General features: G+C 49.2%; 1 protein-coding gene across 1 annotated transcript; it reads left to right on the top strand.

The window, feature by feature from the left end:
• The first annotated feature begins 781 nt into the window (after positions 1-781).
• PLPP2 (phospholipid phosphatase 2) lies at positions 782-27,878 on the top strand. Its single transcript, XM_083421893.1, has 6 exons — positions 782-986; positions 19,467-19,618; positions 21,124-21,401; positions 22,875-22,932; positions 24,558-24,734; positions 26,695-27,878. Exons 1-6 carry the CDS (start codon positions 932-934, stop codon positions 26,821-26,823), a joined length of 849 nt encoding a protein of 282 aa, XP_083278019.1. The 5' UTR covers positions 782-931; the 3' UTR covers positions 26,824-27,878.
• The last annotated feature ends 113 nt before the right edge of the window (positions 27,879-27,991 follow it).

A 27,991-nucleotide genomic window follows, 5' to 3' on the forward strand; every position in this document is an offset into this window, starting at 1 on the left:
CGGTCAGGGGTCCCTTTACCTTTACGATTCTATTCTCTTCAATTATGTTCTGAAAACTGGCCTACAAGCCAGAAGTTATCAGCCCTGGCCTGTAGTTCTGGCTAACTCACAGAATCTATTGCCTTTTCCTGTTGTATTTTTAATGTTGCGAACCACCCAAGTGATCTTCAAAGGCACTCTGCCCATGCTCAAAGGCACACTGTCCGTTTCAGCGGCTCCGCCTTGCTGGACTGGAAAGGCGCTCTGCACATGCCTCAAAGCACATTGCACCCACACTGATGATTCGTCGGCTTCCCCTTGCGGGAATCATGGAAAGGCGCTCTGCACATGCCCCAAAGCGCTTTGTGCCCACGTTGATGATTCGGCGGCTTTATGGGGAGGCGCTCTGCACATGCCCCAAAGCGCTTTGTGCCCACGTTGATGATTCGGCGGCTTTATGGGAAGGCACTCTGCACATGCCCAGTGGCGTAGCGTGGGGGGTGCAGGGGGGGGCGGCCGCACCGGGCGCAACATCTGGGGGTTAGGGTTAGGGGGCGCAAATTACTTGCCTTGCCCCGGGTGCTGACAACCCACGCCACGCCACTGCACATGCCCCAAAGCGCATTGCTCTCCCGTTGATGATTCGACGGCTGCCCCTCGCGGGAAGCATGGAAAGACACTCTGCACATGCTCGGAGCCACGACAACCGGGAGAGAGGCAATGGAGGAGATCTGGCTCCGGAGGGAGGGCTGAGTCCCAGCAGCCCGGCCCCTCGCCTTCCCGCCCGCCCCTGGGCAGACCCGGCTCCGCCTTCTGGCTTCCTCCCGACTCCTTAACTCCCAGGGTTGCGGCCAGCGGACGCGGATCTTCCGCGGGTCTTTCTCCGGCGATGTGAGAGGCGTCGCTGCTGCCGCCGCCTGCGCCGGAGCGCATCCCCCGCGGCCGCGGAACGATGGAGCGCGCAACGAGGCTGTTCCTGGCGCTGGATGTCCTGTGCCTCGTGGTTGGTAAGGAAAACTCGCCCCCCCTCCAAAAAAACCACACTATTAGCCCCCCCCCCACTTCCCTGTCCCCTGTTCTGTCTGCGTTTGAACCCCCTCCCCAAATTTATCCGTCCCTTTACGCGCCTGGAAATGGGGAAAGGGGGGCATCTCCTTGAAACCCCCCCAGTCAAAGCTGCCCATCTAAGACTAAGCAGCCTGGCCCAAGTCGCCTCCATCTCCCCCCCCCCCAAAAAAAAAATTCACCAACGAGGAACCGGGGGTGCGCGCCCCATTTTCGCCCAGCTAAACTAACCAGGACACCCGCAAAAAATTGTGAATAACAGGCGTGGCTTTTGCAAATTCCTTTCCCCCCCCCCAGAAAAAAAACACTTTATGGAGAGGGTCTTCTAGGAATTGCTCTCCCCCGACTGCTTTTGCTGAACGCCCCCCCCCCCGGAAAAAAAAAATCTGGGATATTTGCCTAACTTGAGACACTCTGGGTTTTAAATGGGGAGGGGGGCTCTGAGTTAACTTCCTTTTTCCCCGGGACCCCCACCCTATAGAAACACATGTGGGTAGTCTGCTACTCCAGTTAAGCATGTCTGTGCCTTTAAAAAAAATAATTAAACCCCCCCCCCCCAATTCAGATCCTCAGCAAGGAATGATGAAATCCATTATACAGTCAACTTCTTGGCTTTGCGGGGGGGGGGGGGGTGTCACACACCCACACAGCCCATATTTTCCTAATTTGGTCTCCTTTTGTTGCAAGTTATGTCATCTTCTCATTTGCTACCGCAAAGGGGGGGGGGTGGCCCTGAGGTTTTATTGATACCATCTGGGGGGGGTGGAGAAGGGGGGGGTGAAGGACCACTCCCTGCCCCCCCCCCCAGTGCAAAGAAACGTTGGCTTGGTTCGCATGCCAGCTCATCTGAATTCCTCCTTTTGCTTCCTCTGTGACGGATTGCCCCCCCCCCTAAAATAAACCACGACGGAGGGAAGATTCGAACCCAGCGCCGCTGTAGAAATCAGCCTAGACTGAATGACTCCACAATTCTGCGATTCTCTGGTTTTGATCTTGTTTCCAAGAAATGCCCTTTCCGCTTGTCTGTCGAATGCCTAGGGTCTTAATTCCGCGATTTGTAACCATAACCCTAAAAGGCGGACCAGGGAGCCGTTTTCTAATGCTGCTGTTTTTTTGTGGGGGTGGGCGCGGAGGCTGATGATGGAATGGGTGGCTGGAAGGCGATCTGGATTCAAATCGGTTTGACCCACGGCTGTTCCGTTCTTTGCTCGGAATTATAATATCCTTCCTGCCGACTGAATGGTCCCCGGGGCAGGTTATGATAAAGGTAAAGGGTAAAGGGACCCCTGACCATTAGGTGGCCGACTCTGGGCTTGCGGCGCTCATCTCGCTTTACTGGCCGACGGAGCTGGCATACAGCTTCCGGGTCATGTGGCCAGCAGGACTAAGCCGCTTCTGGCGAACCAGAGCAGCGCATGGAAACGCCGTTTACCTTCCCGCCGGAGCGGTACCTATTTATCTACTTGCACTGGCATGCTTTCGAACTGCTAGGTTGGCAGGAGCAGGGACCGAGCAACGGGAGCTCACCCCGTCATTGCGGGGATTCGAACCGCCGACCTTGTGATCGGCAAGTCCTAGGCTCTGTGGTTTAACCCACAGCGCCACCCGCGTCCCTGATAGTTTGGAGTAAAACTCACATATATAAGACCCCAGAACCACTCGGTCCAGCAGCCTTTAGCTCCCCTGGCCGGTGGTGTGCTGCAGTCTTGGTGCAAGTGGGAAGAGATTAACGCAAGATTCTAGTCCTCATCGTTTCCAAACAGAGGTCTGGTTTGCATCGGAGCCTGCCTTCTCTCAAGTCAGGCCGTTGATCAATCTAGCCTGGCATTTCCAACTCTGACCGGCAGCAGCACGCCAGGGTTTCTCATGCAATCATAAAAAAACTGTAGAGTCGGAATGGGACCCTGCGGGTCATCTAGCCCAACCCCGGAATCTTTTTGCTCCACGTGGGGCTCGAACCCACATCCCTGCGATTCGGCATCTGCCAACTGAGCTGGTCTTGCTAGCTAGGGACAATGGGAGTTGTGATCCAGCAACAGTTTGGGAGGCGTTGCTTTAAAAGGGAAAGCAAGGTTTTAGTCCTCATGTTGGCTGATTGAAAGAGGAACTTGGTAAACGCCCTCTTATCAAGACAGGCCCTGACCGGCAGCATGCACAGATCTTTGTGTGCATTTGCTTTCTGGAGCTGGCTTTCCCCCCAGGGCCTTTCGGGGGGTTGGGATAGATGACCGCATGGGGTCCCTTTCTAGGACAGGGCACTGGGTGAAGGGGAAGGGGTGGGGAACGTGAGCCCGGCCCGGTCAGCAACATTACAGTCTGCTCCCTGCCCTCTGGCCAGGAAGGGGGACAGGTTTGTCTTCACTTTGAGATTCCTGGAAGTGACTTTTTGGCTTCCGGCAGGGGCCAAACCGCCCTGCCCGTATTTGCCTGTCAAGGTTGATTACCAGACCTTTAAACCGATGTAGAGCGAGAGCCTTGGAGCAAATGAGAAGCCCAGAAGGAGCCCTGCTGGATCAATCGTTGGACTGGTCATGTTGTGTGGATGCCTGACTAAAAATAATAATAATAATAATTTATTACTTATACCCCGCCCATCTGGCTGGGCTTCCCCAGCCACTCTGGGCGGCTTCCCACAAAATATTAAAATACATGAATGCATCAAACATTAAAAGCTTCCCTGAACAGGGCTGCCTTCAGATGTCTTCTAAAAGTCTGGTAGTTGTTGTTCTCTTTGACATCTGGTGGGAGGGCGTTCCACAGGGCGGGTGCCACCACCGAGAAGGCCCTCTGCCTGGTTGCCTGTAACTTGGCTTCTCACAGGGAGGGAACCGCCAGAAGGCCCTCGGAGCTGGACCTCAGTGTCCGGGCAGAACGATGGAGGTGGAGATGCTCCTTCAGGTATACTGGACCGAGGCTGTTTAGGGCTTTAAAGGTCAGCACCAACACTTTGAATTGTGCTCTGAAACGTACTTACCGTCTTCCAAAGCAGCCACTCTATTCCGAACTTAAAAATGAAAAGCGCAATGCTGGCGGTCAACAAAAGAGGTTCAAAGACTCTCTCAAGGCAAATCTAAAAAAAATGTAGTGCAGTGGGCGCTCAGGTTGCGAACGTGATTCGTACGGGAGGCACGTTCTCAACCTGCAGCGTTCGCAACCCGCAGACCCACGTCTGCGCATGCACAGGTTGCAATTTGGTGCTTCTGTGCATGCTCAAAGGTCCAGTCGCGACCGATTCTGGGGTTGCGGTGCTCATCTCGCTTTATTGGCCGAGGGAGCCGGCGTACAGCTTCCGGGTCATGTGGCCAGCAGGACTAAGCCGCTTCTGGCAAACCAGAGCAGCGCACAGAAACGCCGTTTACCTTCCCGCCGGAGTGATACCTATTTATCTACTTGCACTTTGACGTGCTTTCGAACTGCTAGGTTGGCAGGAGCAGGGACCGAGCAACGGGAGCTCACCCCGTACCGGGGATTCGAACCGCCGACCTTCTGATCGGCAAGTCCTAGGCTCTGTGGTTTAAATCACAGCGCCACCCTGTAACCCAAGGTATGACTGTATAAATTCCAGCAACTGGGAAACACTGGCCTGCGGGCGCTCCAGTTGGAGAACAGCCTTGACCAAAGGTGTCACGAGCTTTGAAGACACTCGAACTCAGGACAAGAGGGAGAAACGTGCTAAGAGGAAGGCACGCTTGGCAAACCCTTACCGTGATCAACTCCCACCCGGAAACCTATGTCCCCACTGTGGAAGGACGTGTGGATCCAGAATTGGCCTCCACAGTCACTTACGGACTCCCTGTTAAAACCATGTTTATGGAAGACAATCTTACTCGGCTGCGAGGGATCGCCAAGAGGGAAGAAGAATCGTGGTCGAGTTGGACGGCCTGGGGGTCATCCAGTCCAACCCCTTGCGATACAGGAATCTGGGCTGAAACATCCCCGACAGATGGCCCTCCAAGCTCTGCTGAAAAACCTCCAAGGAAGGAGAGTTTCGCACCCAACAAGATGCCTTTAGGAAAGCTGCAAGCAGGATTCGAAAACAACTCTCTCTTCCTGGAGTTTCCGGCGAGTGGCGTTCAGAAGCATTGCTGCCTCTGACCCTGGAGGCAGACCATAGTCACCCTGGCTAGTCGCCATCGATAGCCCTCTCCTACCCACAGTTTGTCCAATCCTATATTGAAGCCAAGCCATTGTCGTCACCAGTGGCGGTGAGTTCCGTAGTTGAACTATGCGACGTCTCCCATTCCCAGCAAGGCTCATGAATTTGAACCCCAGGACTGAAGCGAATTGACTCTGATTGTTCGTCTGGGACTCCAGATTTTGCAGGTGGATCATTCTGAGGGAAATCAGCCCTGAGTGCTCACTGGAAGGACAGATCCTGAAGCTGAGGCTCCAAGACTTTGGCCCCCTCATGAGAAGAGAAGACTCCCTGGAAAAGACCCTGATGTTGGGAAAGATGGAGGGCACAAGGAGAGGCGGTCTGGAAGAGGCGGACACGACTAAACAACTAAACAACAAATCAGAAGGGTGTGTCAATGTGTTTTATACAGATGAATTGGTTCTTAGGAGAGAGAGAGAGACTTTCCCAAAGCCATTCAGTAGCAGGATTTGACTGCAGGGCTCTTCCGCCTCCATTAGAATAATAGAATCCTAGAATTATAAGGTTGGAAAGGTACCCTGAGAGTCTCAAGTCCAACCCCCTGCAATGCAGGAATCTTTTGCCCAACGTGGGACTCGAACTCACGACCCACGATAAAGAGTCTCCAATTAATCTGGAACAGTTGTTATTATTATTATTATTATTATTATTAATTTTAATTGCACATTATACTATAGAATACAGAGGGAGATGAGGAATGGTTCTAGTGGCAGGGAGTTCCCCTGCCTCGCCCCCCTTGCTATTCTGCAGAGCTCTTTTTTCTCTTTATGTTTTGGTTACAACAAGGCCCCCTCCCTCTTCGCCCAAGTGTGCAGAAATTGCTCCCTTATTTTCCCCCAAAAGGCCTTCTTTTGCTCTCAAAATGACAGGCCCTCAACCACTTCGGTTTGCCATGAGAAGGGAATGATGATAGGGGCCGTCTGCAACGAGAGACGACCTTCGGCCCTGTGGGAAGATGACAATCAGCTCCTGAGTACTTTTGCCCTCTGGGGAAAATCTGTACTTGTTTATTGCCATTTTTTTAAAAAAAATATGAAATAAAATGCAAACCCGAAGGCTCCTCCTCAAAAGGTGGCGGTTATCAAATGTCAACTTTCTGTGTCCTTAAGATGCTTGGCTCCAGAAATCATCCAAATATTGCTTATTTGGCCCCCCAAAAATTGTGTGTCTTAGGGAAACTTGGCACACCGAGAAACCAAGTTATTCTATCCTTTTATCCAACCCACCGAGAGATTTGTGTTCCTTAACTTTTTGGGGGACCAAGCCTGTATTTTATTAAGGAAATTTGGGAGGAAAAGGAAGGCAAAGTCGATTAGCTAAGCAGGAACCATGCAATTAAATACATATCCCTACAAAATGTAACTGCACACCAGGAAACGTTGAGAAGAGCCTGGTGCCTGGATCAGGCCCAATGGTCTGTCTAGTCTTGTGGTCGATAACCAGTGAGATGATTGCTCACCAGGATCCGAGTGCGAGAGCCAGCTGTGGTTTCCAGGAACTTGCATTCGGAAGCGTCGCGGTGCTCCGCTGGGAAAGCTGTCATGGTCAGTGGCCTTCTCGGATATGCCCAATCCTCTATCAAAAACCACCTAAATTCACGGCCGTTTCCTGTGGCAGGGAGTTCCGTAGTTTAAAGACACGCTGCGTGAAAAAGTCCTGGCTTTTTATCTTGCCCCGAATCTCCGAGCATTCTGCTTTGCTGGATGTCTGCAAGTCGTGAGTTCCTCTCTCTCCGTGCCGTTTATCATTTAATACACTTCTGTCCTATTGATCTTCACCTTTTCCTCTAAACTAAAAAGTCCTTTCAGGGGGAGCTGTTTTTTCCCTAGTTTAGGGAAGCTTTTAAAGTTTGATGCATTACTGTATTTTAATATTTTGTTGGATTCCCCAGAGTTGCTGGGGAATCCCAGCAAGATGGGTGGGGTATAAATTGTTGTTGTTTAGTCGTTTAGTAGTGTCCGATTCTTCGTGACCCCCTGGACCAGAGCAAGCCACGCCCTCCTGTCTTCCACTGCCTCTTGCAGTTTGGTCAAACTCATGCTGGTAGCTTCGAGAACACTGTCCCACCATCTCGTCCTCTGTCGTCCCCTTCTCCTTGCGCCCTCCATCTTTCCCAACATCCGGGTCTTTTCCAGGGAGTCTTCTCTTCTCATGAGGTGGCCAAAGTCTTGGAGCCTCAGCTTCAGGATCTGTCCTTCCAGTGAGCACTCAGGGCTGATTTCCTTCCGAATGGAGAGGTTTGATCTTCTTGCAGTCCATGGGACTCTCAAGAGTCTCCTCCAGCACCAGAATTCAAAAGCATCCATTCTTCGGCAATCAGCCTTCTTGATGGTCCAGCTCTCGCTTCCATACATCACTAAACCATAAACCATAGCTTTAACTATACGGACCTTTGTTGGCAAGGTGATGTCTCTGCTTTTTAAGATGCTGTCTAGGTTTGTCATTGCTTTTCTCCCAAGAAGCAGGCGTCTTTTAATTTTGCGGCTGCTGTCACCATCTGCAGTGATCATGGAGCCCAAGAAAGTAAAATCTCTCGCTGCCTCCATTTCTTCCCCTTCTATTTGCCAGGAGATGACTGGGGTTAGATTCCTCCATATAGTTTTTGCATGAGTGGCTGCCTAAGGAAGCATATCTCTACCCCCATCATCCACCCCGGACACTGAGCTCCAGCTCCGAGGGCCTTCTGGCAGTTCCCTCCCTGCGAGAAGTGAGGTTACAGGGAACCAGGCACAGGGCCTTCTCGGTGGTAGCACCCGCCTTGTAGAACATCCTCCCATCAGATGTCAAAGAGATAAACAACTACCTGACATTTAGAAGACATCTGAAGGCAGCCCTTTTTAGGGAAGTTTTAAATGTTTGATGTTAAATTGTGTTTTTAATACAGTGGTACCTCAGGTTACAGACGCTTCAGGTTACAGATTCCGCTAACCCAGAAATAGTACCTCGGGTTAAGAACTTTGCTTCAGGATGAGAACAGAAATCGCATGGCGGTGGCGCGGTGGCAGAGGGAGGCCCCATTAGCTAAAGTAGTACCTCAGGTTAAGAACAGTTTCAGGTTAAGAACAGACCTCCAGAACGAACTAAGTTCTTAACGCGAGGTACTACTGTATTCTGTTGGGAGCGGCCCAGAGTGGCTGGGGAAACCCAGCTGGATGGGTGGGGTATGAATAAATTATTATTATTATTATTATTATTATTATTATTATTATTAGTGCCAATGTTGTCTGTGGTTGTTTCCTTCTGGGAGAAGTTGGCGCAAGGAGCTATTGGACAGTATCTGTGTAGTGGAATGCTAAGTCCTGAATTGTTTAGGGAAGTTTTTAATGACTGACGTTCCAATGTATTTTTAATCTTTTGTTGGAAGCCGCCCAGGGTGATTGGGGAAACCCAGCCAGATGGGCGGGGTATAAATAATAAATTTAGTATTATTATTATTATATTATTATTATTTGTTTTGGGGAGGAGCTTAGGAAGCAGCCGGGTCAACAAAAGCTCTTGCCTCAGCTAGATTTGCTTAGCCAGGAAGGCTTTGCTTTGTTTAAAAACCACCCGTGTAGAAACCAAGCGATTCCGCAAGCTGAACCCTCCCACTGGAAAAGGCCTGGAAACGATGCCTTATGAGGAACGGCTAAGGGAGCTGGGCATGTTTAGCCTGGAGAAGAGGAGGTTAAGGCGTGATAGGATAGCCATGTTCAAATATGTAAAAGGATGTCACCTAGAGGAGGGAGAAAGGTTGTTTTCTGCTGCTCCAGAGAAGCGGACACGGAGCAATGGATCCAAACTACAAGAAAGAAGATTCCACCTAAACATTAGGAAGAACTTCCTGACAGTAAGAGCTGTTTGACAGTGGAATTTGCTGCCAAGGAGTGTGGTGGAGTCTCCTTCTTTGGAGGTCTTTAAGCAGAGGCTTGACAACCATATGTCAGGAGTGCTCTGATGGTGTTTCCTGCTTGGCAGGGGGTTGGACTCGATGGCCCTTGTGGTCTCTTCCAGCTCTATGATTCTATGATTCTATGACTGCGTTTTGCATTGACATGGATGGACCTTTCTGCCTTTGACAACTGCTGTTCTTGCAAAGTGACCATGCAGCGTCCGCCCTACTCTTTAGGGTTGTCGTGACGAAGATTCAACAGGGAAATCATAATGAAAGCCTCAGGACCAAAATCCTTGGGAAGACTGGGAGAGGTAAATGCCATGGGAACAGGAATGAGCCGATCGCTTTAAGGAAGTATTTTTAATTGCCGGCTAAAAGATACTCCGGATTCCTCCGGCAAAGCGTTTGTTCGGTTTTTAAAAAGTGTAAACACCCGTAAAGGTTGGAGACACATGCTTACAATCTTTGAAGATGTCTTCCCCTTCTCCTAAGCCACTGCAAAATATGCTGCGAATGTGAGGAAGGATAGACAGTTAGATAAAAACGCATTTGATGATTTAACAAAATCCATATGATTCTCTACGGCAGGGTACCCAAACCTTTTTCAAAGAGGGACAGATTTGAAGCGATCACGCGTGAGGGCCGACCAAAGACGCTGTTGAGCTTTTTTAAGGATTTTACCCCAGGACAAGTGGGACGCGGGTGGCGCTGTGGGTTAAACCACAGAGCCTAGGGCTTGCCGATCAGAAGGTCGGCGGTTCGAATCCCCGCAATGACGGGGTGAGCTCCCGTTGCTCGGTCCCTGCTCCTGCTAACCTAGCAGTTCAAAAGCACATCAAAACGCAAGTAGATAAATAGGTACCTCTCCGGCGGGAAGGTAAATGGCGTTTCCGTGCGCTGCTCTGGTTCACCAGAAGCGGCTTTGTCCTGCTGGCCACATGACCCGGAAGCTGTACGCCGGCTCCCTCGGCCAATAAAGCGAGATGAGCGCCGCAACCCCAGAGTCGGCCACGACTGGACCTAATGGTCAGGGGTCGCTTTACCTTTACCCCAGGACATATACTGCAACAGGGGCCAGATTAAATCGACCAGCGGGACGGATTAGGCCCCCGAAACGGACTTTGGACATGTGTGCTCTACGGCGAGGGAGCAACTACCCAAGGAGGAAAGGTTACAGAATTGGGGGCATAGCTGTCAACTGTTCCCTTTTTAAAAGGGAAATTCCCTTATTCCGATTAGGATTAAGAAACGGGGGAAAGTTGACAGCTATGAAGGGTGGGGGGGGGGGGCTTTTTCATTTAGAGAAAAGTCGAGTGAGAGGCGACGTGATAGAAGGTTGCAAAATTATCGTATTTTTCGTCCTATAAGACGCACCAGACCACAAGACGCACCTAGTTTTTGGAGGAGGAAAACAAGAAAAAAAAATCTAAATCTCAGAAGCCAGAACAGCAAGAGGGATCGCTGTGCAGGGAAAGCAGCAATCCCTCTTGCTGTTCTGGCTTCTGGGATAGCTGCGCAGCCTGCATTCGCTCCATAAGACGCACACACATTTCCCCTTACTTTTTAGGAGGGGAAAAGTGAGTCTTATAGAGCAAAAAATACGGTATACGCAGCAACGGAGGAAGGGTTTTCTTGCATCTTGTGAGCACCCAGAGAAGCCGAATGTCGGGCGGTTCGGGACAGATAAACTTCTTCGTGAGGCGGATAGTTTGAACAGCGGAACTCCCTGCTGCAAGAGGAAGCAACACCCGCCAACTTCAAAAGAGGATTAGACCAATTCTCTGTGCTCTGCCTCCACCGATGAAGACGTTTCTGAACACCGGTTGCGGGAAACTGCAGGGAGGGAGAGCAGTGGCGTAGCACGGTTTGCTGTGTCCCGGGGCACGTAATGGCGCTACATCAGCCCAGGCCTCGCTGCCGAAGCGCCCTCCCTCGCACTGTGAGCTCGGCAGGCCAATGCAGCCCTCGGATCATCTCTCGCAAAGCAGCTGGTGTCTGTCAGGGCGGCGTGAGGAGCCAAATGTGCACATGAAAAATGTGCCCGGGGCCCGGCAACCCGCCCTCCACGCTATGCCCCTAGGGGAGCGTGTGCTTTTGCGCTCGGAACCCGCTTGCAGGTTTCTCGCCTGCATTGCGAGAACAGGAGTTTGGGCCAGCTGGGCCTGATCCTGCAGGTACTTCCTGAGAGAAGAGGCTGGCTCAGAGTCTCTGGAACGAGCTGCCGGATCAAAAGATCCGGATTCGAGAGAGAGAGAGAGCTCTGCCCGTCTGCCGACTCTTGTTAGCTCTTCATCGGGGTGTGGTTTTCTGCCTGAGAAGGCTTGGCGTGGGCTGCCTTTGAAACTCGCTTGTGGCTTTGGCGAGAACTTTGGCTGGGCAGGTATGGAATGCAGACAATCCACCTGGATTGAGCAACTTTCTCTTGCTGTTTTATCTTGAGCCTAGCCCAAGCACTTTTGCTTTTTGCATTCACCGCACTCTGAAAGCCATGGGTGGGCAAACTAAGGTCTGCCGGGCTGGATTTTTGTGGCTTACTCGGGGTTTGAACCCGCGTTCTCACAGTATATATATATATATATATATATATAATTTTTTATTAAGTTTTCTAAATTTCATTGCATGTCAAAAATAAAGAAAATAAAATCCATAACTTTTTTTTATTCAAAATTATAACAAGACATGTCGGGACGCAGGTGGCGCTGTGGGTAAAAGCCTCAGCACCTGGGGCTTGCCGATCGAAAGGTCGGCGGTTCGAATCCCCGTGGCGGGGTGCGCTCCCGTTGTTCGGTCCCAGCGCCTGCCAACCTAGCAGTTTGAAAGCACCCCTGGGTGCAAGTAGATAAATAGGGACCGCTTACTAGCGGGAAGGTAAACGGCGTTTCCGTGTACGGCTCTGGTTCGCCAGAGCAGCAATGTCACGCTGGCCACGTGACCCGGAAGTGTCTCCGGACAGCGCTGGCCCCCGGCCTCTTGAGTGAGATGGGCGCACAACCCTAGAGTCTGTCAAGACTGGCCCGTATGGGCAGGGGTACCTTTACCTTTATAACAAGACATATTATCCAAAAACGTATCATCCTTGTGTCCCCCCCCCATTTTTCCTCTTTCCCCCCCCCTCCCACGCAAAACCCACCCACCCCACCCCCCGACTTCCAGTCTTTGGTTTCTCTAAGAATGCTGTTTTCTGCATGTTACAAAGTTGTATAGATCCTCAAACTATTTAGCTGAATAAAAAGTTTGTGAATGTTTATTCAAAACCTGCCAAGCAGTTCGCTTTGTTGCGTCTTCAGATACTTTGTAAAGGGTTCCCATTCATCCTTAAAGTCACAGTTATCCTTTTCCCGTAGCTTGTATGTCAGTTTTGCCAGTTCTGCATAGTCCGTCAATTTTTCTTGCCATGATTCTTTAGTTGGGGTTTCTTCAGTCTTCCATCCTTGTGCTACCAGAACTCTCGCGGCCGTTGTCGCATACATGAAGATGTTTTTCAACTTTTTGGGCAGGTCTTTCCCTACAACCCCCAACAAAAATGCCTCGGGTTTTTTAACAAATGTTAAATGGAGCATTTTCTTCAATTCGTTGTATATCATTTCCCAAAACTTAAAGCATCAACTTCCTTCCCTCCCTCTGACAGACTTCCACACACCATTACCAATTTCTTCGCATACCTATATCCACTTTTTTTACCCTATGTCAGTCTTTTAGCAATCGCCTTCTTCTGTGTAAATCAGTTCCTTAAATTCCCAATACCAAACATTTCAATTAAAACCTACGAGCGTTTTCTTTTTTCTTTTTATAATAAATTTTTATTGTTAAAATAATTCAACATTAATAGACATACAAACATACATTTCATACAATCCTTTAAAATGTTCAAACTTACCTACACTCAATCCCACAGATAATTCCTTTTCCCATCACCCCCCCCTCACCCCACCTTTGTGTTAGACTTCCAATCTACTCAATTGCAATTTCTTTCCACTTCTATTACTTTCTTTCACACACCTTTAACCTAATTTCATACTTCTTTTTCTATTACACATTGTTATCCATCTTATTTAGTATTCCAATATTTGAAACGAAACTTGTTTATTCTAATAGGAGTTCTGATTTTTCGATATAGTTTTCCAAGTATCTTTTAAACACCTTCCAGTCCCTGACTGCCTTCTCTCTTGAGATCCTTCCAATTTCTCCCATTGTTTTGGATATATTGTAGCACTCCGATAATAGTAGTACTCCAATAATATTGGAGTAAAACCTACGAGCGTTTTCAATTGTTTACAATTTTTCATATAAAGTAAAAATTTGCCCCAGTCTTTTTGGAACAGTTCATCACGTCGATTCTGAATCTTTCCCGTCATCTTAGCCAACTCTGCATATTCAACCATCTATACTTAAATACCATTTTCAATTCATTATATATAATATCCCAGAAGGCTTTGATCTTAGAGCAAGTCCACCACATATGCATAAAATTCCCCTCCTTCTCCTTACATTTCCAGCAGGTTTTATCCTGGTTCTAATTCTCCCAGTCTCAATCCCAGCAGCGTTTCGACCAACCTTATTGAGATCAGTTCTCTTTGAGGCTGTCTTTGCTTTGATTATATTTACCTGGTTTGGTTATTATATCCAACAGAGGTCTCCGAAGGAGACCACCTCCACGCCCATTTTACAGGTGGGGAAAGTTGAGGCCAACCTGCTGGCCTCGGAGACAGGGGGCGAATTGTGAGGCTATGCTCTTTCGGACGGCGGCATCACAGGGAGGAAAGTTTGCCTGGGCCAGATTACCGCAATGCGCTCTTTGTGGGGCTGCCCTTGAAGACGACTCAGAAACTCAATTTGGGTACCAATTGCAGCGGCTGGTTCCATTCAGACCCCTTTGGGTGATGAGATTGGCAGAGTGAGGCCCTCTTGGTAGTTCCTCCACCCTCAGATGCTCAGGGGGTGGCCGGGTGTGTGTGCACGAGGGTCTTATCGGTGGCAGCCCCTAATTCTGTGGTTCTTCCTCCCCGCAGAGGTGCATCAAGGCACCTTCATTTTTGAGCTTTCGGGGAAAGATGGAGATGCACCTTTGACACTTTTTCAGACCCATTTTATTTTTTTGGCTGTTAAGCTGCTTTACCAGTGGTGTCCAAACTTTTTTCAAAGAGGGCCAGATTTCATAGAATCATAGAATCATAGAGTTGGAAGAGACCACAAGGGCCATCGAGTCCAACCCCCTGCCAAGCAGGAAACACCATCAGAGCACTCCTGACATATGGTTGTCAAGCCTCTGCTTAAAGACCTCCAAAGAAGGAGACTCCACCACACTCCTTGGCAGCAAATTCCACTGTCGAACAGCTCTTACTGTCAGGAAGTTCTTCCTAATGTTTAGGTGGAATCTTCTTTTTTGTAGTTTGGATCCATTGCTCCGTGTCCGCTTCTCTGGAGCAGCAGAAAACCACCTTTCTCCCTCCTCTATGTGACATCCTTTTATATATTTGAACATGGCTATCATATCACCCCTTAACCTCCTCTTCTTCAGGCTAAACATGCCCAGCTCCCTTAGCCGTTCCTCATAAGGCATCGTTTCCAGGCCTTTGACCATTTTGGTTGCCGCCCTCTGGACACGTTCCAGTTTGTCAGTGTCCTTCTTGAACTGTGGTGCCCAGAACTGGACACAGTACTCCAGGTGAGGTCTGACCAGAGCAGAATACAGTGGCACTATTACTTTGATAGTGGAGGGCCGTGAGGGCCGACGAAAGCTGTTGAGGTTTTTTTTAGGATTTTACCCCAGAAATAAACTGCCACAGCGCTGAATTAAACTGACCGGCGGGCCAGATTAGACCCCCGAAACGGACTTTGGACGTGCCTGCTTTCAACTGCTTTCAACGTGGTGCTTTGATCGCCGTAACCTTCATTGGGGGCGAAGGGTCGATAATAAATAAACAAACAAGCCTTCTTGTACAGGAGTAGTGTATCTCCGGACGTCAGGTGATATCATCTAAGAAGACCTCCTTCATGCTCAGCTGGCAAACTTGACCAGAAAATGGTGGAGAATGGCACATTGCGCTGCTATCCAACTCCTCGAAAGATTCCATCAATGGCGTCTCCGGAAATTTTTACACATCACTTGGGAAGACAGGCGAACTAATGCCAGTGTACTGGAAGAAGCAAAGATCACCAGTGTGGAAGCGATGATTCTTCAACATCAACTTTGTTGGACCGGTTATGTTGTGCGGATGCTTGATGATCGTCTTCCAAAGCAACTCCTCTATTCCGAACTTGAAAACGGAAAGCGTAATGCTGGTGGTCAACAAAAGAGGTTTAAAGACTGTCTCAAGGCAAATTTTTAAAAAATGTAGTATAAACACCGGCAACTGGGAAACACTGGCCTGCGAGCGCTCCAGTTGGAGAACAGCCTTTACCAAAGGTGTCGTGGACTTTGAAGATGCTCAAACTCAGGATGCAAGGGAGAAACGTGCTAAGAGGAAGGCACGCTTGGCAAACCCTCACCGGCATCAACTCCCGCCCGGAAACCAATGTCCCCACTGTGGAAGGATGTGTGGATCCAGAACTGGCCTCCACAGACACTTACGGACTCACTGTTAAAACCGTGTTTATGGAAGACAATCTTGCTCGGCTACGAGGGATCGCCAAAGAAGAAGAGAGCTATCCAGACACACCCGGAAAAAGCCAGCTTTTTATGCCGTTTCCTCCAAATTAAGAAGCTTTCACTCGCGAAATCAAGCTCCCTCTGTGCTTTTTAAGGAAGCAGAAACGACCTCCCTGCAATTTTAAATCACCACCCGTCCTGTATTTTAAACCTTCGGTCTCCTTCCCCCCGTTTCCCATTTCCTCCTTCTCCCCCCCTCCACCCCCGTTTAACCCATTTACGTCCTATTTTTATATTATACCTCCCCCATCGCACCGTAAAGTCTTCCCCGTCCCGACGTGGTTTTATTTTAGGTGTGTTTGTTTTTAGCTCTCTCGAGACAATCGGATGACCCTCCTTGCTCCGGCGAGAGCAAAGAGGACTTCTCCCAAAATAGTTACCTACTGCCCCGTAATCTTTTATATATATAAAGCGCCTCTTAAGAAAAGCACCAAAAGGTTTAATTTGGAGTTTCGGCAGCTCTTCTTAGCCCTAAATCTGGTTTAACCACAGGTGGGCATCGCTGGCGTCAGGGCCCAAGTGGCGATACGGAATTATTCTTTCCCATTGCATTTTCCCTCTGGGAATAGAACAGTCTAAACGTGCCTCTAAAGTTAGGATTTACCGTGGCACCTGTTTCCTCCTGCCATATATAGATATATGCTTCCTCAGGCAGCCACTCACGCAAAAACTATATAGGGGAATCTAACCCCAGTCACCTCCTGGCAAATAGAAGGGGAAGAAATGGAGGCAGTGAGAGATTTTACTTTCTTGGGCTCCATGATCACTGCAGACGGTGACAGCAGTCACGAAATTAAAAGATGCCTGCTTCTTGGGAGAAAAGCGATGACAAAGCTAAACAGCATCTTAAAAAGCAGAGACATCACCTTGCCAACAAAGGTCCGTATAGTTAAAGCTATGGTTTTCCCCAGTAGTGATGTATGGAAGTGAGAGCTGGAGCATAAAGAAGGCTGATTGCCAAAGAATGGATGCTTTTGAATTCTGGTGCTGGAGGAGACTCTTGAGAGTCCCATGGACTGCAAGAAGATCAAACCTCTCCATTCTGAAGGAAATCAGCCCTGAGTGCTCACTGGAAGGACAGATCCTGAAGCTGAGGCTCCAAGACTTTGGCCACCTCATGAGAACAGAAGACTCCCTGGAAAAGACCCTGATGTTGGGGAAGATGGAGGGCGCAAGGAGAAGGGGACGACAGAGGACGAGATGGTGGGACAGTGTTCTCGAAGCTACCAGCATGAGTTTGACCAAACTGTGGGAGGCAGTGGAAGACAGGAGGGCCTGGCGTGCTCTGGTCCAGGGGGTCACGAAGAGGCGGACACGACTAAATGACTAAACAACAACAACAATGAAACCTCAGTCAGGTGATCTCTAAACATAAGCTTTTACTTATGTAAAAGTGAGTAAAAGCTTATGTTTAGAGATCACCTGACTGGGGTTAAAGGTAAAGGTAGGACTGACCATTAGGTCCAGTCGTGACCGACTCTGGGGTTGCAGCGCTCATCTCGCTTTACTGGCCGAGGGAGCCAGCGTACAGCTTCCGGGTCATGTGGCCAGCAGGACTAAGCTGCTTCTGGCAAACCAGAGCAGCGCACGGAAACGCCGTTTACCTTCCCACCAGAGTGGTACCTATTTATCTACTTGCACTTTGACGTGCTTTCGAACTGCTAGGTTGGCAGGAGCAGGGACCGAGCAACGGGAGCTCACCCCGTCATTGCGGGGATTCGAACCGCCGACCTTCTGATCGGCAAGCCCTACGCTCTGTGGTTTAACCCACAGCACCGCCCGCGTCCCACGACTCGGGTTAGTTTCTCCCATATAGTTTTTGCATGAGCGAGGAAGGATATAAATATCATTTGTGGCCAGTTCTCCAGCGGTTTTGGGGTCAGGCAACATAGAATCATAGGACTGAAAAAGGACTTCCAGGGTCATCTAGTCCAACCCCCCCTGGAATGCGGGATTCGAACCCACAACCGCGACATTAAGAGCATTTATGGTCCACCTGTTTCTCAAAGGAATGGCATCTAAGTGGTTCTCCTGCTCCTCCCTCCACCCCCACGACAACCCTGCGAGGCTGGGGGCGCTCTGTGCATGCTCAGAGACCCACAGCCCTGAGATTCAGAGTCGGGCCCTGATCCGGCGAGACGGTCCTGAAATTTATGGAGTTGTTGGTTTGGGCTTTCTTCCTCTGCAGGTGGAAAGTGGAAAGCGAGAGCAGTTGGCGATCAAAGGCTGCCTCCTTCTTCCACCCCCCTTCCCCCTCCTGCTTAGAACCGGTTAGGCAAGTAAGCGCGTCTACAGAAGAGTTGGGCGAGCCCTCATAAAAGGGGGCGGGCGAAGGGCTTGTTGACATTGGGAGTGCCCTGCCCCTCCGGGTTCTGTGCCCGAGCGCAAAACAGTGTCACACTTTTAATCTGGGAGCTCTGGGCTCAGGGGGCCCCTCTAGCGGCCTGGGCAAGGCCCTGTCTCGCTCCCCATCATCCAGGATTAAAACACTTAGCGGTTTTTCTTTTCTTTTCTTTTCTTTTCTTTTCTTTTCTTTTCTTTCCTTTCCTTTCCTTTCCTTTCCTTTCCTTTCTCTTTCTCTTCTTTCTTTCTCTCCCTCTCTCTTCTTTCTTTCTTTCTTTCTTTCTTCCCCCTCCTCTCTCTCTTTCTTTCTTTCTTTTTTCCTTCTTTTTTTCTTTCTCTTCCCCACCCCCCCCTCTCTCTCTCCCTCTCTCTCTCTTTTCTTTCTTTCTTTCTTTCTTTCTTTCTTTCTTTCTTTCTTTCTTTCTTTCCTTCCTTCCTTCCTTCCTTCCTTCCTTCTTCCTTCCTTCCTTCCTTCCTTCCTTCCTTCCTTCCTTCCTTCCTTCTCTCTTTCTCTCTTTCTTTCTTCTTTCTTTTTTTCTTTCTCTTACTCTCTCTCTCTCTCTCTCTCATGACAACCCACCTCCTGAAAATCTCACTACAGTGGTACCTCGGGTTACATACGCTTCAGGTTACAGACTCCGCTAACCCAGAAATAGTACCTCGGGTTACGAACTTTGCTTCAGGATGAGAACAGAAATTATGCTCCTGTGGCAGCAGGAGGCCCCTTTAGCTAAAGTGGTGCTTCAGGTTAAGAACAGTTTCAGGTTAAGAATGGACCTCCGGAACGAATTAAGTACTTAACCCGAGGAGTGGTACCTCTGGATGCGAACGGGATCCGTTCCGGAGCCCCGTTTGCATTCTGAACATAACGTAAGACGCGACATTTTGACCGTCTGCACATGCGCGAGTGGTGAAACCCGGAAGTAACACGCTCCGTTACTTCCGGATCGCGGCGGAGCGCAACCCGATAGCGCTCAACCTGAAGCATATTTATCCCAAGGTATGACTGTAAAACACAGAGCCTAGGACTTGCTGATCAGAAGGTCGGCGGTTCAAAATCCCCGTGACGGGGTGAGCTCCCGTTGCTCGGTCCCTGCTCCTGCCAACCTAGCAGTTCAAAAGCACGTCAAAGTGCAAGTAGATAAATAGGTACCACTCCGGCGGGAAGATAAACGGCGTTTCCGTGCGCTGCTCTGGTTCGCCAGAAGCGGCTTAGTCCTGCTGGCCACATGACCCGGAAGCTGTACGCCGGCTCCCTCGGCCAGTAAAACGAGATGAGCGCCGCAACCCCAGAGTCGGCCACGACTGGACCTAATGGTCAGGGGTCCCTTATGACTGTAATAAACTTACACGGCTCACTCCTCCTCACAGTCTTCTTTCTTTCTTCTCTGCTCTTCCAGCCTCCCTGCCGTTCATCATCCTGACGCTCGTGAACTCCCCGTACAAGAGGGGCTTCTATTGCGAAGACACCTCCATCCGCTATCCGTACAAGTCAGACACCATCACGCACGGAGCAATGGCCGGCGTGACGATTCCGTGCACTGTTCTCATCGTAAGGAAAATAGTGGTTATGATAGCAGGGGAGCGGCTCTCACACTCGGATCCTTACAACAGCCCTGCGAGGCTGAGGACCCCCAAGCTCCTTCTGCGAGCTTCTACTTTAAAGGAAAATTAAAATATATTTATCCCCCACCCATCTGGCTGGGTTTCCCCAGCCACTCTGGGCGGCTTCCAACAGAATATTAAAATACAATCACCTACTCGACATTAAAAGCTTCCCTGAACAGGGCTGCCTTCAGATGTCTTCTAAAAGTCTGGTAGTTGTTTTTCTCTTTGACATCTGGTGGGAGGGCGCCACCACCGAGAAGGCCCTCTGCCTGGTTCCCTGTAACCTCGCTTCTAGCAGGGAGGGAACCGCCAGAAGGCCCTCGGAGCTGGACCTCAGTGTCCGGGCTGGACAATGGGGGTGGAGACGCTCCTTCAGGTATACTGGGCCATTTAGGGCTTTAAAGTTCAGCACCAACACTTTGAATTGTTCTCGGAAACGTACTGGGAGCCAGAGTAGGTCTTTAGAGTAGACCGGCGCTGTATGGTCTCGGCGGCGGCTCCCAGTCACTAGTCTAGGTGCCGCATTCTGGATTAGTTGTAGTTTCCAGGTCACCTTCAAAGGTAGCCCCACGGAGAGCGCATTGCAGTAGTCCAAGCGGGAGATAACCAGAGCATGCACCACACTGGCCAGACAGTCTGGTTTTCAAATCAAAGTTTTACAGTCACATACCCAACATACAACATAGAAACAAGATTCTATAGAATCTCCTGGACTTCCCCCCTCACCTTTGTATAATAATAATAATAATAATAATAATAATAATAATTTATTATTTATACCCCACCCATCTGGCTGGGTTTCCCCAGCCACTCTGGGCAGCTTCCAACAAAGTATTAAAATACAGTAGTCTGTTAAATCCTGCACCTTTTATGATAATCCAAATCTTTTACATCTCCATTATGTCCAAAATTCACCATTAAACTACAAGCGTTACTCCAATCCTGCTAACGATTTTAACTGCTTATAATGGTTCTTAAGATATGTTATTAAAGTACCCATTCCTTATTAAAGTTTTGGTATTAAAGTTTTACATTAGTAAAGAACAAAACAAAACAAAAAACACAGTGTTTCTAATGCATTATAAACATGCAACACCAGATGGCGCCAGAGAGCAAAAGAAATTTCTGTGCGATTTTCCATAGCGATTTTTTCCCTTCTGTTAAAACGATTTAATTTCTTACTTATTTAGAGCGTTACCCCCCCCTGTCTGTAGATCCATCCTAGGTCCATTAATCCCATTAAAATGAAGGCACATGACTAATTTAGGTCCATTAATCAATCTCTCTCTCAATAGCTCAGTTGGTAGAGCATGAGGCTTAATCTCGGGGCTGCGAGTTCGAATCCCACTTGGGGTAAAAAGATAACAGCACTGCAGGGGGTTGAACTAGATGACCCTCAGGGTCCCAACTCTACACTTTTATGATTCCTATATATATATCCGTTTGTAGATTTCTGCCGGTGAAGCATACCTGGTCTACACTGAGCGTCTGTACTCTCGCTCCAAGTTCAACAATTACCTGGCCGCCCTATACAAGGTGGTGGGGACCTTTCTGTTTGGCGGCGCCATCAGCCAATCGCTGACAGACCTGGCGAAGTACATGATTGGGCGCCTGAGGCCCAACTTCCTGGCGGTCTGCAATCCCGATTGGTCGAAAGTCAACTGTTCGGTTTATGTCCAGCTGGAAGACATCTGCCAGGGCAATGCCAAAGACATCACAGAGTCCAGGTAAGGGGGGAAGGAGTAGGCTGGGCAGAAGGACTCGATATCTTGGCAGCTGCTCCAGAGCGGGCACTGCCAGGCTGAGTGGAGCGGTCAAGTTAACAGTTTTTTTTTTTTCTTCAAATGCTTTTTATTGAGATTTAAGAACACCAACAGCAACCAACCTAGACAGCATCTTCAAAAGCAGAGACATAATCTTGCCAACAAAGGTCCGTATAGTAAAAGCTCTGGTTTTCCCAGTAGTGATGTATGGAAGTGAGAGCTGGACCATAAAGAAGGCTGATCACCGAAGAATGGATGCTTTTGAGTTATGGTGCTGGAGGAGACTCTTGAGAGTCCCATGGACTGCAAGAAGATCAAACCTCTCCATTCTGAAGGAAATCAGCCCTGAGTGCCAGGCCCTCCTGTCCTCCACTGCCTCCCGCAGTTTGGTCAAACTCATGCTGGTAGCTTCAAGAACACTGTCCCACCATCTCGTCCTCCGTCGTCCCCTTCTCCTTGTGCCCTCCATCTTTCCCAGCACCAGGGTCTTTTCCAGGGAGTCCTCTCTTCTCATGAGGTGGCCAAAGTCTTGGAGCCTCAGCTTCAGGATCTGTCCTTCCAGTGAGCACTCAGGGCTGATTTCCTTCAGAGTGGATAGGTTTGATCTTCTTGCAGTCCATGGGACTCTCAAGAGTCTCCTCCAGCCCCAGAATTCAAAAGCATCCATTCTTCAGCGATCAGCCTTCTTTATGGTCCAGCTCTCACTTCCATACATCACTACTGGGAAAATCATGGCTTTAACTATACGGACCTTTGTCGGCAAGGTGATGTCTCTGCTTTTTAAGATGCTGTCTAGGTTTGTCATTGCTTTTCTCCCAAGAAGCAGGCGTCTTTTAATTTCGTGACTGTCACCATCTGCAGTGATCATGGAGCCCAAGATAGTAAAATCTCTCACTGCCTCCATTTCTTCCCCTTCTATTTGCCAGAAGGTGATGGGCCCAGTGGCCATGATCTTCGCAATAGAAGTTAACAGTTTCTATTTATTTTGGATGCTTCCATCTCACACTTCCTAAAGGGCATTTGAACAACATAGTGGAGCCTGAGCCGCTTAATCTTAGGGTTGCAGGTTCGAAAGAACCCAGCGTTGCAGCGGGTCAGACAGACTAAATGACCCTCTGGATCCGTTCCACCAGGCAGCACCAGACCCCTTCACTCCAACGACGCCACTACATTAGTCAAAAAACAACATTTTGAATGTGTTACAAATGTGCACCACCAGATGGCGCAGTAGAGCAGAAAACTTTTCTGTGCGATTTTACATAGTGTTTTCCCCCCACCTTTTGTTAGGATGATTTGATTTCTTACTTATTTATAGTGGTGTTTTTCATGTGTGTAGATCCATCCCAAAAACAGTTGCCTGCCAAGTACTTTTTGAACCCGAAGATGTGTTTATTTTTTAATTATTATTTGTAATCTCTCTCTTTTTCCCCCTCCTAGGTTATCTTTCTATTCCGGACACTCCTCATTTGGAATGTACTGCATGATGTTCCTAGCAGTAAGTGTGCCGTTTGTTGCCCGACTTTTGGAAACTTTGCTCGGTGGCAGAAGGCTTGTTTTGAACCCAGAAGGTTCTGGGTTCGATCCTTACCATCTCCAGAGTTTGGGTTAAGACATCATCGTCATAATTTATTATTTATACCCCGCCCATCTGGCTAGGTTTCCCCAGCCACCCTGGGCAGCTCCCATCAGAATAATAATAATAATAATAATAATAATAATAATAATAAAGCGATAAAACATCAACCATTAAAAACTTCCCTAAACAGAGCTGCCTTCAGACGTCTTCTAAAAGTCAGATAGCTGTTTATTTCCTTGACATCTGGTGGGAGGGTGTTCCATAGGGCGGGTGCCACCACCGAGAAGGCCCTCTGCCTGGTTCCCTGTAACCTCGCTTCTCGCAGGGAGGGAACTGCCAGAAGGCCCTCGGAGATGGACCCCGGTGTCTGGGCTGAACGATGGGGGCGGAGATGCTCCTTCAGGGATACTGGGCTGAGGCAGTGAGCAGTGAGATTCATGGTCTCACCCAGGTCAGAGTCCAACCCGCAAACCGTTACGCCATCCTGGTTCTGAATGCTAACATAAAAGAACATGTAAACTCTATATGCTGGCACTAAAGGTATAATAATAATAAATTATTATTTATACCCCGCCCATCTGGCCGGGTTTCCCCAGCTACTCTGAGCGGCTTCCAACAAAACCCTAAAATACAGTAACCTATTAAACATTAAAAGCTTCCCTAAACAGGGCTGCCTTCAGGTGTCTTCTGAAAGTTTGGTAGTTCTTTTTCTCTTTGACATCTGGTGGGAGGGCGTTCCACAGGGCGGGCGCCACCACCGACAAGGCCCTGTGCCTGTTTCCCTGTAGCCTCACTTCTTGCAGGGAGGGAACCGCCAGAAGGCCCTCGGAGCTGGACCTCAGTGTCCGGGCTGGACGATGGGAGTGGAGATGCTCATTCAGGTATACTGGGCCGTTTAGGGCTTTCTTTTTTCTTTTTTTTAATAAAATTTTATTAGATATTTTATAATTATAAAAAGAAAAACAATGAAAAAAAAAAACAATACATGAGTTCCACAAACAATACATCAACAATAAGAAAAAAGAAAGAAAGAAAAAAACCAATACAACAATACAGCATAAAACAAAACACACACATCCAAATTTTATATCTAAATCTTTCATTAGCTTATTTCCTCGACTTCCTCACACCTCCCTTTTTGTATTCTAGTTCAAATTATCTGGTTCAACAAATCCTTTCCCTCCTCTTCAATTTTTATTCTATAATTTATCCTAACACAATTTAACTTTAAATTTTCCACTTAAACACATTAACACTTAATATTCATATAATTCTTAATAACCCTTCTGCTAAAACCATGTATCTTCATTCCAACATACTTCTAGCATTCATTAATTTTGCAATATTTCTGTAAATATACTTTGAATTTTTTCCAATCCTCTTCCATCGACTCTTCTCCCTGGTCTCGGATTCTGCCGTTTAGGGTTTTCAAGGTCAGCACCAACACTTTGAATTGCGCTCGGAAACGTACTGGGAGCCAATGCAGGTCTTTCAAGAAGAAATCTGCTCCGCAGCCAATCCTTTCTCTCTTTCTCTCCTTCCAGCTCTACGTCCAAGCACGCCTGGTTGGTCGATGGGCACGCCTGGTTCGCCCTACCATCCAGTTCTTCCTCATCTCCTTCGCCATCTTTGTGGGCTACACCCGGGTCTCGGACTATAAACATCACTGGAGCGACGTGTTAATGGGGCTCCTGCAAGGAATGCTGATTGCTATCCTCATCGTAAGTCTCTTTCGGGGGGCGGGGCTGAGGTGGGAAGGGGGCATAGTCCATCAGGGCCCCCCCCAGGGCCCTGCCAGGCTGTGGGTGCATAGAACCGAGTTCGAATTCCGGCCGGGTGCCGTCCTGCCTTCGCCCACTCTCTCCCTAACACACAGCTCCTAAATTAGTCCCCTTGCGGTTCTGTTCCTGCTTCCGATTGGCTGGAATGCCTGCGAACATTCCGTGATGTCACTGTTCGTGGTCTTCATTTCATAAAATATATACAGTGGTACCTCAGGTTATGTACTTAATTCGTTCCGGAGGTCCGTACTTAACCTGAAACTGTTCTTAACCTGAAGCACCGCTTTAGCTAATGGGGCCTCCTGCTGCTGCCGCACTGCCGGAGCCCGATTTCTGTTCTCATCCTGAAGCAAAGTGGGTTAGCAGAGTATGTAACCTGAAGCGTATGTAACCCGAGGTAGCACTGTATATTGTTTGATTGTAAAAAGAAACAAAACAAAACACACACACAGAAAACCTCAAAGTTGTTTAAAGAAGGGTAAAACGAGGAAACATGCAAAAATACTGAAATGGATTAAAATGGCCTCCGCTTTCTAAACATTGTCAGAATCAGGCAGTTTATATTAGCAGGCGCCGGAACAAGTCCAGCAGAGGCACCCAGCTGCTTGATGTCTATAGGCAGGGAGTTGCAAAGTCAAGTTCTTACAAACATGGAGCAGGGGTTATGGCGGCACGTTTAAAGGTAAAGGGACCCCTGACCATTAGGTCTAGTCGTGGCCGACTCTGGGGTTGCGGCGCTCATCTCGCTTTACTGGCCAAGGGAGCCGGCGTACAGCTTCCGGGTCCTGTGGCCAGCAGGACTGAGCCGCTTCTGGCGAACCAGAGCAGCGCACGGAAACGCCGTTTACCTTCCCGCTGGAGTGGTACCTATTTATCTACTTGCACTTGATGTGCTTTCGAACTGCTAGGTTGGCAGGAGCAGGGACCGAGCAACGGGAGCTCACCCCGTCATTGCGGGGATTCGAACTGCCGACTTTCTGATCGGCAAGCCCTAGGCTCTGTGGTTTAACCCACAGCGCCACCCGCGTCCCACGGCAGCACGTTTAAGCAGGGCCTATTCCACCAAACAGAGCGGTTTAAGCGGGTTCCTGCGGGCAAGGCAATCTCGCAGGTAAACTGGTCCCAAGTTGGGTGTGTGTATGTGTTTTATATAGTAACACCTTGAGCTCAGACCGGCCGCAGATCAGCAACCATTGCAGACCCCTGAACACCAGGGTCCTGTGCTGACAACCAGTGTTGTAACCTGCGAGACAATATTCCCTGCGTCTGAATATGCGCTCTGCCCAGGGCTGGTGGGACGGATTCCACCAGGGGTTTCACTGCTTCCTCCCAGTCCCTTTTCGCTGTCAGCCCCTCAGTATTTGCCGCCCGAGGCAGCTGCCTAGCTCTGCCCCCTGGGAGGGCCGGTGCTGGGATTTATCCTGCAAACGCGGCGCTTAATTGAGGTTGAATCCTGACAAGACAGAAGGACTGTTTTTGGGGGACAGGGGGCGGGCTGGTGTGGAGGACTCCCTGGTCCTGAATGGGGTAATTGTGCCCCCATCGTTCTACCCGGACGCTGAGGTCCAGCTCTGAGGGCCTTCTGGCGGTTCCCCCATTGCGAGAAGCCAAGTCACAGGGCACCAGGCAGAGGGCCTTCTTGGTAGTGGCGCCCGCCCTGTGGAACGCCCTCCCAACAGATGTCACAGAGATAAACAACTACCTGACATTCAGATGGCATCTTAAGGCAGCCCTGTTCAGGGAAGTTTTTAATGTGTGACATTTTAGTGTATTTTTGGTCTCTGTGGAAGCCGCCCAGAGTGGCTGGGGAAACCCAGCCAGATGGGCGGGGTACAAATAATAAATTATTATTATTATTATTATTATTATTATTATTATTATTAATTTCCCTCCTCTCCAGGTTCGCTACGTCTCCGACTTCTTCAAGCACCGTCCCCCGTCCCTATGTGCTGACGCCCCCACTCACAAGCCCAACATGCCCCTCAGCGAGCCGGATCGGAACCATTACACCTACGAGGACGCGGCCTGAACTTTTGCCTGAAGTCATGTCTCTTTTTCCGGGGGGCAGAAAGACTCGCTTCCGCCGTTTGTCCGAAATCGCCTTCCTCCTTTCTGAAAAGCCTTTTGCTTTTGAACTTTTGCGGCGATGGAGATCATTGGCCGGACATTTCCCCCTCGGTCCATTTTTATTTTTTATTTTTTATCGTTTCCTCGGAGGCAGCGATGCCCGTTATAACTGCACGATGTGTTTTGCACCTCTAAGATTGCTGCACCCCCCCCCCAAAAAAAAGAAAAAAAGAATTTGGGAAAGGCAGGAAACAGACTCTTTAACTTCGTGCAGATGTTGCCTTTTTGAGTTCTTTTATCGCAGGAATCCCAGGATTGGGGTCGCATTGTGGTTGCCACTATCCCCTCTACGAATTGTCCGTGCTCTTCTGCCGTTAACAGAACCCCGGCCTGCAGATTTTTAGCGGGGAGGGTGGTTGGTTCCCCATGCTATGCGAAAGTCCGACAGCAGACCCGAGCAGCCGTTTAAAAAGCGCAGGTGCCAGAAGGACGCTTAAATTCTCTCCCCCCTGGTAAGTTGGCAACCCGAACATCCCAGGGGGTTGATTGGTTCCCCATGCTATGCAAAAGTTCGACGGCAGACCTGAGCAGCCGTTTCAAAAGCGCAGGCGCCAGAAGGGTGCCTAAATTCTCTCCCTCCTGGTAAGTTGGCAACCAAACACACCGGCAGAAAAGAGCGATAGGGTCCACGCTGGCGAAAAACCCACACCATTCCCTTAAGGCTCTCCTCCGCACTACCTGCACACACGGAGTTTTTGGCACAGAGTTTCTGAGTAACCGGATCGGGGCCCATTATTTGGGGGGGGGGGCAAAAGGTTGGTGGGCTGGCATGCAAGCAGGTTGAGAAGCACCCATGGGGCCGTCAGCAAACAAGTTGGCAACAGGTAAAAGGGAAACAGGAATAGGTGGACCTCTTCGGCCTGTGACGGCTTGGCCAAATGGCAAATTCCAAGCCCTGGTTTTGTGCTGATGAAATAAGAGGAGATATCAATAAAGCAGAGAAAAATCTTGCAGAGATCCTAAGTTGTTGTTGTTTAGATGTTTAGCTGTGTCCGACTTTTCGTGACCCCCTGGACCAGAGCACGCCAGGCACTCCTGTCTTCCACTGCCTCCCGCAGTTTGGTCAGACT

Source organism: Podarcis tiliguerta (genome assembly GCF_965153285.1).
Source record: "Podarcis tiliguerta genome assembly, chromosome: 18".
NCBI lineage: Eukaryota > Metazoa > Chordata > Lepidosauria > Squamata > Lacertidae > Podarcis > Podarcis tiliguerta.